Genomic DNA, 10885 nt, shown 5'->3' on the forward strand with positions numbered 1-10885 from the left:
AATCTAAAACTGTCCTAACCAGATCAGACAGTTGCTAGGAAAACACACACAGATGTATTCCACCTCTCCCTCCATAGTCTCCCAAACTCAGTGGAAGATGTTGATTATATAATCCACAAGCTTTTCTTCCTAAGCTTTTAAATTAGTGCTTTTATAATGATGATAAATAAAAACTATAGCTGTAGCCAGAAAGGGATTGATAGGGCTGAATATGAAGGAATTCATATAAATTTAATAGTCTGATTTAAAAAAAAAAAACCTTTACTTGAGGTCATCCTTCTCCTTGGTTCTTTTGTAAGCAGGTACATAATACTACCATGTTGATAAAAAATTATTTGCTTTCAAATCAATATACCTGTGATCATAATTTTCTTCTCTAAAGTGGAAAATGCTGAATCAAATTCACTCAATTGTATATTTCACTCTGAATTATGAGATAACTAGCATGAATCAACTCCAAAGTACTAATTTATTCTACACATAAATAAGTTCTAAGTTTTACAATATCTAAGTTGAAAAACTACAATGTAGAAGAAACATGTCACTAGAGAAGTCACAGAATTTATATTCAAAATGCAAGAATACTCTGAAAATGTGTAATTTGTTTAAATTTGGATATGTAACAAATAAGTTAACTAGTTTGAAAACCAATTTATATCCACTCTGGTCTACGTAACATATCTCAACTCCAAGGAAGTAATAAAAGACAGCAATAGAGAAAGGAACAAAACATAATGAAAAAAAAATCACAAAGTGAACCATAAACACAATTTGCTAAAGAAATTTGGGTTCTGAAAATTGTATACAGTGTGTAACGTTGTGTACTTTTTGAATAATTATTATTCTTAAGAAACGAATGAGTAAAAATATATTACTCAATACAAAGGAAAACAATGAGTCACTATTACACACTATACCGTGGAAATGTATTAATTTCCCAATAACTGGAATAGTCACATATTTCTGTTTAATAGTTTAGTGGTTAAAATCAGTTACAAGAAGTAAGTAGAGTTTAAGCAGAATAATTCTATTTTTAAAAAAATAGCATTTTCTATTTCTAATGTGGAATATAAACACTTCATAAGCATTCAATAAATATTAAATGGATATGTTAAAATCATCATTTAAGTGATAAAAATGGAAAATATAAATTTTAATGTCAAAATATAAACTCTGAGAGGAAGAGTTTGGTTGTAAGATATATAACCACACTTAGAAAATATGCTTCTTATTTCTATTTTTATTACACAAACACTGCACTTTTTATGAACCACTTAGCTTTCAGAAGTCTATTTCTTGCTACCAAAGTTGGATCCTGAAAATGACCTACCCATGAGAAATGCTTTGATGATTGACTAGAAAATGACTTTATGTGTTTATAAACTTCCGTATACCATCATCATCCCCTTTCTTCTACCTGTTCCGTCATCTTGCCATTGACAAAGATACTACTTAAAACCATTCTACTTTTTTTCACTTCCCAGCTCTTTATCATTCAACCAGCTTCATCAGTCTTAAATCAATATTCAGCCTTTTGGGGGCTAATAAACATATTATTTGCTCTAACATATTTTGCTCACCCAAAGAAAGTGATGGTATGAGATATAATGTTCTAGTGATGCTTTCAGATTCTTAAGGAAAAGACACCCTACACATATAAATGGATATATTTAGAACTCATTGTTGTAATTTGAAATTACAAAGCTCATTTTCCCTATAGGATAGTTTTCTTTTTCATGTCAGTTTTGACACACAAGAATGTTACAGTAATGACTACTATTATTTTCTTCACTTAACAAAGGAAAAAAGTTAAAATAAACAGAAGGCTCTTTCTTTCCCTTGTCCTATTGACTAAAAGGGATGCCACCTTTTTATATTTTACTCCAGAAAATAAGAAGGTTCTTCGTAACTAAAATGACCCTACCCCCACCCCTTTTCAACATGCATACATCTACCCCAAAATTTCTCTGAAGTTCTGGTCAAATCTCTTTCTCTGACCAACATGCCTCATACAGATCTAAAGCTTAATGAATATATGCTATAGAATGAGGACCTTTAAAAAAAATGGCATAAGGAGCACTGTTTCCTTCACTAAGTCTTCAAAAAGTGACTTAAACTAGTCACGTGAAAATAAGAGAAATTCTCTGAAATCTCTACCTTTCAATTTCTTTAGAGGACTCCTGGCCTTTGGGATTCTCATGCTCAAAGGCACTATACTTTTATTATATAACTTCCCACAGAAGACTGAACCATGCGATATTCTCAGTCCTGCTGACACAATAAATATTAAAATATTTACAAATATATATTTTATTTATAGCATATAAATTTCAGGAGCAACTCCTGAAAAGTTAATTTGAAAAAAGTAATAACCCTTTTATAATATTATATTATAAATATAATATAAAATATATTATAAGTATTAATAAATATTAAAAACTAAAACAAAAAACCAAAAAAACCCAGTCCTGTGATAAACTAATTTAATAATTCCTTTTCTCACCCATTCATTCAACATTATTAAGCAGCTATAATAATGCCATATTTTCAGTCATCGATCATTCAGTAAGTATACAAAAAATGAAAATAGAGTATGGTAAGGAATATTTTTTACATCTCCATTTTTTGAGATATTTCTAGCATGCATTTCACATATAGTTTTATGCATTTAAATGACCTTACCTCTCTTACAGATAGCTGTGGTGGAAAGGAGACTGAAAATACCAAGTTGGTAAATTCAAATCCAGAGGCCTCAACTTTTTGGCACACCTAAAAAAGTATTACATAAAAGGATTTTTTTATTACATAAAACGGTATTTATCTATATAAATTCTCAGGAATTGCTGAAAATCTTAAACTAATCTTCATAACATAAGTTTTTGGTCCAGAACACGGCACTACACTTCTAAACTTTCACCTCTGGGAATTCTCATAAGCATCCCCAAATCAAGTATTTGCTAACTATGACCCTGAAGACTGATATCACGAGATGCCAATACAGCCAGGATTCACTTGCAGAATAATCTGTTGAATGTCAAAATAGTTTTCTCTTAGATCACCTCATAACTTAAACAATATTTTTAAACAAAATAAAGCCAAATTTGGCACTCTTGACAGCTGGAAACAAAAGGCAATCCCACATTCAATCATGTACCTTCCACAAGATGTAACACTTGTTTTTTCAAGACACTAATAGGTATGACTAAGAGCTTTTCTCTAACTCCTTAGCTATATTAAACAGCAGAGGGAAAACCACTATATTTCTCTTCAGTTGAGTAGTACTCATGACCGAAACACATGGACACCTACTTCATTAATTTTCAGTTATCTTCTTAATAAAAAAGTAATTTGAGAATAGTAGGCTTGTTTTTTTAAATTAAGAAATGTTTTAATGATCCACTGGTGTAAAACAAGTTGAAATTAATGGTACTGTTAACTTTAGATACAAGAATTCTAGGCTTTAAGACCGAAAATTTCTACATAATTGCGTATATAATAAAAAACAGATGATTTACCTTTTTAATGAACTCTTTTTCACAGAATTCTTGAAGAATTCCTAGACATACATTGCACACATTTAAATTTGAGCTCTTGGAAGCAATGCTACCATCTTCAATAACGGAGACCCTTCCCTCTCCATTCTGACTCAGATTATCAATCCCATCAATCCCATCTTCTAGTTCTTGTAGTCGAATTTTCTTGGGAGGTGGGTTTGGAACTTCCAAAACTAATTCATCTTTTTCAATTTCCAGAAATTTCTGTAGTTCATTGAGCAACTCCTGAAAAGTTAATTTGAAAAAAGTAATAACCCTTTTACAATGCCCTTAAGGTTAAGACGAAAACAGGAGTAAAATTGTGATACATTGAAGACTTATACAATATTGATTTATACCAGTTTTGGAGCAATCGATTAATTTTATTAGCCAGCATTGGCTTTCTGGGAAATTTAAAAGAGAATTACCTAACTCCCACAATATATGTGTGATTATTTTTCCAAAAGAGTTTCATATATTAATGAAGTTAAAGTCCTAAATCTGAGGCAGAAGATTCCATTAACAAATTTATTACAGGCATAACTCATTTTACTGTGCTTCAGTTTATTGTGCCTTGCAAATACTGCATCTTTATAAAACGAAGGTTTGAGGCAACCTTCTATCAAGCAAGTATATCAGCACCATTTTTCCAACAGCATTTGTTCACTTTTTGTCTCTGTCACATTTTAGTAATTCTCACAATATTTGAAATTTTTTCATTATTACACTTGTGACAGTAATCTGTGATCAGGGATCATTACTTGCTGAAAGCTCAGATGATGGTTAGTACTTTTTAGCAATAAATTATTTCTTAAGTATGTACATTTTTTAGACATAATGCTATTACACAATAGACTACAAATATGCTTTCATCTGCACTGGGAAACCAAAAAATAATTTGACTCACTTCATTGTGATATTCACTTTATTATGGTAGTCTGGAACCAAACCCAAAATCTATGAGGTATGCCTGTAATTTGGTCTGTAGTTATATTGTGAGGGTCAGTCACTTGCTAAAACAAACAAACATCAATTCTAATTATTAATAAATAGAAATATAAAATGAATTTCCATCCTTGCTAAGTTATTTAATAATCTCACAATCACTAAAACGTCTTTACAATATTTATTAATATGAAATCTGAAAAATCAGAAATTATACATCTATTAAGTAAAAATAATTTCAAGACAAGTTACTAAACAAAGGTAAACAGTTGCTGGCAATGCTGAAAATTGACACTGTAATTACAAAAACCAAACATTCTGGTTGGCTTCATTTCTGTCACCCTTTGTACTAGAATGTTAAAAGTTGCATTCTTGGGGCGCCTGGGTGGCACAGCGGTTAAGCGTCTGCCTTCGGCTCAGGATGTGATCCCGGCGTTATGGGATCGAGCCCCACATCAGTCTCCTCCGCTATGAGCCTGCTTCTTCCTCTCCCGCTCCCCCTGCTTGTGTTCCCTCTCTCGCTGGCTGTCTCTATCTCTGTCAAATAAATAAATAAAATCTTTTTAAAAAAATTTAAAAAAATAAAAGTTGCATTCTTTTGAAACCATTCTCATATTTTAGACATTTCACCCATCTAAATACTCAGAGGACTTTTTCTTTGTTTTGTTTAAATTAGACAGATTTTATTATTTAGTTGTTGAATAGATATCCTTTTAAAATTTACTCAGATTACAATTTACTGACTCTAAAGAAAAAAATTTCAAACAAATTTAATTCACTTTATTAGGATGGTAGCTCTATTTCATCTTTAACAGAAATACTAATACATACATACACGTATAGGTATATTATGACCCACACAAATATGTTTATTACCTAAGTTCTATAATTTCAGTATAACATAGTACATGTATATGTATGTGTACATACATAGAGGACTACAAAGATCAAAATTTAAGTACATTTACAAAAAAATTGTCTTCAAATATTTTCATGTTTATTTACATAAAATGATACAAATAAAAGTTGGCAACACTAAGTCTCTTTATATAATATATATTTTAAATCTTAAAACATATTTTAAATATGAAAACAAATGCATAGAATAGAATAGACTCATATAATGTGTCTGAAAAATGTGTAAGGAGAATTACACAAAACCATTCTGATTATTACTTCATAGTCATAGAGTGTATAAATGAATATACACATATATATTAATCATCATAGCATATGTACCATTTTCAAAGTGTTTTCACATACTTTATTAGAAATTGTCCCTTAAAATCCTGTGAGGTGGATGTTATCATCATTCCCATTTAGAGAGGAGAAAACTGAAGCTGGAACTGGGACTCAAATCCATGTCTTCTAGCTCCAAATTCTAGGCTTTGGATTCAGACAGACAGTTCATATCCTAGCTTGCTCACTTAATAGCTGTGTAACTTTGGGCAGGTTAACCTCTCTGTGCCTCAGTTTCTTCATCTGAAAATAGAGACAATCATAGTATGTACTTACCTAGTAGGTTATTATTAGGATTAGATGAGAGCTTGACATATAAAAATGTTACGTGAATATCAGATATAATTATTATTTCCAAAATAATAGAAACAACTCATACATAGGGAAAATTATTGTTACTGCTAACTCCTGAGCAATTTTTAAAAATTGTAAGAAACTGAGTGTGGGGTGCCTGGGTGGCTTGGTCGTTAAATGTCTGCCCTCAGCCCAGGGCGTGATCCTAGGGTCTTGAGATTGAGCCCCAGATCGGGCTCCCTGCTCTGCTGGGAGCCTGTTTCTTCCTCTCCCACTCCCCCTGCTTGTGTTCCCTCTCTCGCTGGCTGTGTCTCTCTCTGTCAAATAAATAAATAAAATCTTTAAGAAAAAAAAAAAAAGAAACTGAGTGTGCGTGTGTGTATATATATTGTTTAAGTATATATTTACATATATATGATTACCATCTGTCTCTAAAAAGAATGTCACTATTGGAATCAAGTATACTTCACAAAATATGTTACATATTTTTTGTGAAAGTATTCTGTTAAACAGTCAAAGCTCTCTCTACATATATTGCCATAAATGTCAAAGATCCCTGTATATTATTTTTGCTATTATTAATAGCAGTAAATAATGATGATGATAAGCATTTACTTCTGGAGGGTTACAAATACCTATTTGTAAGTACAAATGGTAATACAGAAAACAGAAAAAGAAAAAAGGCAGCCAAATCCACAATGCTTCCACTTAATAGAAAATCTCAGGACTGTCATCCTCCTCTTGTCACATCTTACTAGTATCTGGTTAGAAGTTCTATTTTGTGGTATCTGTGTTCTCTTTAGGGGAGGTATATACAAACATTAAATACACCAGGGATTTGCTCCACAAAGATCCCACTACGTTAAATGTTCGATATAATCACTTAAGAAGGAATTTACAGTTTTATGGTACTAAAAGGAAATTCCAAATTTACCATTATCAGCAATTATTTTATTATAGTTTTTTTTTAATTAATGAAGAGTTATGGATAGATAATTGCCCTCAAATGTTCAGGTATTCATTTTAGAATAAAGAAACTTTCTTTAGAAACAAAATGAAAATACCTTGTAGGGAAGTTTGTAAGGTGCATGAAAATCCACACCACAGAATCTGAAAATACATCTTGGACAGGTACCAGTACTGAGCAACAACTGGGCCACATGCTTGTTTTCCTCAGTCAGTGGAAACATATTGAATAATTATAACTAGAAAGAAAGAAAAAAAGCAATGAACATCTTTCGTGTCTTACTTTCACAGACAAATATGTCATCACCTTTTAGGGATAAAAACTAACTTTTATTTGAAAACATTATTTTGTACTCTCCAATAATATCCCTTCCATTATATGTATATTGAAACATAAACTTGAAGGACATTTATTCGATGGGCCAGGTAAAAGTTTCTAATTATCAAGGAATTTAATGTAGCATTCTGGATTATGATAAAGTATATCAATATAACTAAATCAATTAAAAGAAATAAAAATAAAAATAATCAAGAATGGTTGTCTCCGAGGAAGGTAATAAAAACAAAGAATACAGAGTGAAGTTTTGTTATTTTGTACCATTCAGTGTTGAGAACACAAAGTAGTAAATTCAATAAACTCTTCCTATTAGAAATTAAGAATGAGTTTGTTAGGAAAAAATAGATCAGTCTATATATTTTACTAGCCTCAATGACAGTTAAGCAGTCACGTATTTAAACAAATTGATCAGTAAATCTAAAAACATTGATTATACTTTGATGAAATAACTAAATGACCACCAACTATTAGCAAAATGAGAAGAATCTGCTCCTTTCATGCACAAGTAAAACCTCCCCCCACGAAAAAAAACCCACAAATTAAATGCAAAATAATTTAGAGTAATTACCATCTAAAACAAGTTGTTACTTTTCACAATTTGAATAAATGCCCTTAGAAACCAATTAGAGAATGGAGTAAAACCCGATATAACTCTCTTGTTGTCAGGAAGGAGGTGTATGAAAATTAAATTACCTACTCATTCTGTTTTGCAAGAATAGATCTTCTGATTAATCAATCAGCTCACATTACTTTAAAATGAGGAACTAGCAATATTTTAAAAAACAATGATCGCATGGCAATGTTGTGGTATGGTGGTCACACAGATAAAAAACAGTGGCACTTTTTAATTCATGCAGTTTCATAATTCAAATGAAGTTGCTTAAAATTTGTGGGGTTGAGCTCTTACCAACTCCTTACTGTGAAGATGTGATTCTTAGAATTAGTTTGTGTTTTCCAACCCTTTAAAACCCACTACTTACTTGCAAGTTCTAAATGTTTGTGGCCACTTATCAAGAGTATATCGTTGACACAAAATAACGAAGAAGACAGGTATATATTTCTACAAAACCCTTCACCACAAAAATCAGTTTTAGCAACCAGGACTACAAAAGACAGATTGCCTCTGGCTGAGTTCCAATTCAGGTGAATACAGTATTGGAGCTGGCAGACAGGAAGAAAAGAAAGTACGACTTTGCCTGGATACACCAGTGAAAAGTCTGAGATAGAGGATTAAAGCTCTAATTTAGGGTAGCCTAAGTAAATTTGGGTTCAAGAGCATTTTCGCAAAAGGACACAATATTTGGAGAACACCTTGCATATAGAGAAGTGCTGTGTGGTTATCATTATATACAAATGATCTGAATTCCTTCTGCCAGGCCATTTAGTCTGCTAGTTTGATTCTGAGAAAGGGCTGGGATTCAGTGAGGGGCTGATTATCAGCATTTAAGGTATATCCTTGATTGCAATCCCCTCCCAGAGAAACTATTTCTGTCTCACTCTTTATCTTTTCTCCACCTTTCCATTACTTAAGCCCTAAGATTTCATTTAATTCAGAATTAACCTTTAAGTCAGAGAGAGAAACCCTCTTGGTAAATAAATGCATGAGTATATTCTTAAAAGAACACTTTGTATCAAAGCTTTCCCGCAGATTTCAGTTAAATGCTATTATTAAAATGGATGCTTTCTAAGGATAAGATCGGTCCATTTGCGACAACATGGATGGAGGGAACAGGATATTATGCTAAGTGAAATAAGACTGAGAAAGATGAATACCATATGATTTCACCCTAAGTGGAAGTTAAAAAACAAAACAAATGAATAAAACAAACAAAAAGCAGAATCTCTATAAATATAAAGAACGAACTGATGGTTGCCAGAGGGAAGAGGAATGAGAAATACAGTCCCAGTTATGGAATAAGTCACTGGAATAAAAGGCAATGATTTGTAATAGGTTGTAGGGTGGTAATAGATGGTAGCTGTACTTGTGGTGAGCACAGAATGTCATAGAGAAGTTGAACCAACGTTTTACACCTGAAACTAATGTAACATTGTGTGTCAACTACACTTAAATTAAAAAAAAAGTTTTTTAATTGAAGAAAACGGATGCTTTCTTTCCTTTGGCTCAAAGGATGAAGGTTTATTTCTCCAATAGGTACACTTAGAATAAAGGTATCACACAAAGTCAATATATGACACATTACAATCTCTTGGCTCTGAGAAGTTCCCAAACCTGTTCCGAATGAGGAAGCTTCCTGTCCTGAGTTATTTGAAGAGGTCTTAAAAAAACAAAACAAGACAAACGCTCTTCAGTGTGTACGTGTCAGTAATGGAACGGTCTTCCAAACCCTCAAGATCATTTGCATTTAGCAACAATCTAGCGACTTCTCAAACAAGGTAACATTAAAAGGAGGAAATGCGTTCTGTCTTAAATTCAGTCGTTTCGTCTTGACGTACAGCACTGAAAGGATTTCATAAGTCATCAGAAATCAGTTGTTCCATATGAGGTTTATTATCCTTGAAAGCAAGCCCTGAGAAATGCATTTCATACTATAAGTTTTTCATTGTCGGTTGCCTTCGTTAAGATTTTCCTTTTTCGTTTACGCGCTTCTTTTACATAAAGAATTGGAACTAGTCATTGCAACAGAATCCCTTAACATGTGTCAGGATCCTTACGGGATTTGAGTCCCTTCTCCACAAACCAATGATAACTGGAGGAGACGATGGACTTTCTTTTCACCTCTTGGGCTTACAGAAACCATTCGTTGCAAAGAGAGAAGGAGCAGGGCATATGAAAAAACACCAAAATGGCCAGACTGAGTCTCACATCCCGTGAGGTTTCAAGACTCATTTCCATACAGAAGTGTGTCATTCGTCTCACGGGGGTGGGGGCGTGTGTGGATTTTTCAAAGACCCTCACAACTTTACTGTGCTACCGTTATACTCAATTGTAGAATCTACTCCAGACTTGGAAATTCAGCCAAGGTCTAACCTCCAGTCTCTCCTTCGGCCAAGAAAGCCCTTCCCCTCCTTTAGTCAGGTTCAAGAAACTTCCCGCTCACCCCTCCTTGCCAACAAGGCCGCTCCAACAGGAAGGAAACTATCCTCTCCATCCACACCTCTCCTGCGCCCACGTAGTACCCCCAACCCTCAGACCTTCCTGCCTCACCTTCTCCCGCGACGCCGGAGGCTGAGATTTAACCCCTTCCGGCCCCCCAGAGGGAACGGGGAAGACTAATGACAACGCACCTACTGCGTGTAGCAATTATGTTCCCCGAGGAAACGAGAGCTTTAGAACGAAAGTACCAGGCCTTTTCGCAAAGGCTGAGTGAACGCTCTCCTCTTCTTGTTTGTGGGGAAACCAGAAACACTGCCCGGCGCGCCGCCACAACCCCTCATCCCACCGCCACCCCAGCTGGCGTAGAAGTGCGTGGGTCAGAACTGCGGGCCTGAGCCGGACTAGTCCCGGAGAAGCCCCCGTGGGACTCTGACGTCTAGGAGTCGTAGTCGCTGCCAGAAATATCGATGAGCCCTTACCCTCAGGTATAGAACGGAAATTTTGGCTAAGGCGAAT

General features: G+C 33.9%; 1 protein-coding gene across 4 annotated transcripts in view; it reads right to left on the minus strand.

Moving 5' to 3' along the window:
• Positions 1 to 10885, minus strand: part of PUS10 (pseudouridine synthase 10) — a 72248-nt gene that overhangs the window by 61251 nt on the left and 112 nt on the right. The window contains exons 1-4 of one of the 4 annotated variants that reach the window (XM_019807903.2): positions 10561 to 10852; positions 7076 to 7216; positions 3516 to 3779; positions 2683 to 2769 (exon numbers count right to left, since the gene is read on the minus strand). In XM_019807903.2, the coding sequence (XP_019663462.1) occupies positions 2683 to 2769; positions 3516 to 3779; positions 7076 to 7201 (477 nt within the window). In that variant the 5' untranslated portion in view covers positions 7202 to 7216; positions 10561 to 10852. Of the gene's footprint in view, positions 1 to 2682; positions 2770 to 3515; positions 3780 to 7075; positions 7217 to 10480; positions 10853 to 10885 lie in introns of those variants that run through there. The other 3 variants (XM_019807902.2, XM_019807904.2, XM_034659182.1) reach the window with 3 other exon arrangements.

Source organism: Ailuropoda melanoleuca, chromosome 4 (genome assembly GCF_002007445.2).
Source record: "Ailuropoda melanoleuca isolate Jingjing chromosome 4, ASM200744v2, whole genome shotgun sequence".
Taxonomy (NCBI): domain Eukaryota; kingdom Metazoa; phylum Chordata; class Mammalia; order Carnivora; family Ursidae; genus Ailuropoda; species Ailuropoda melanoleuca.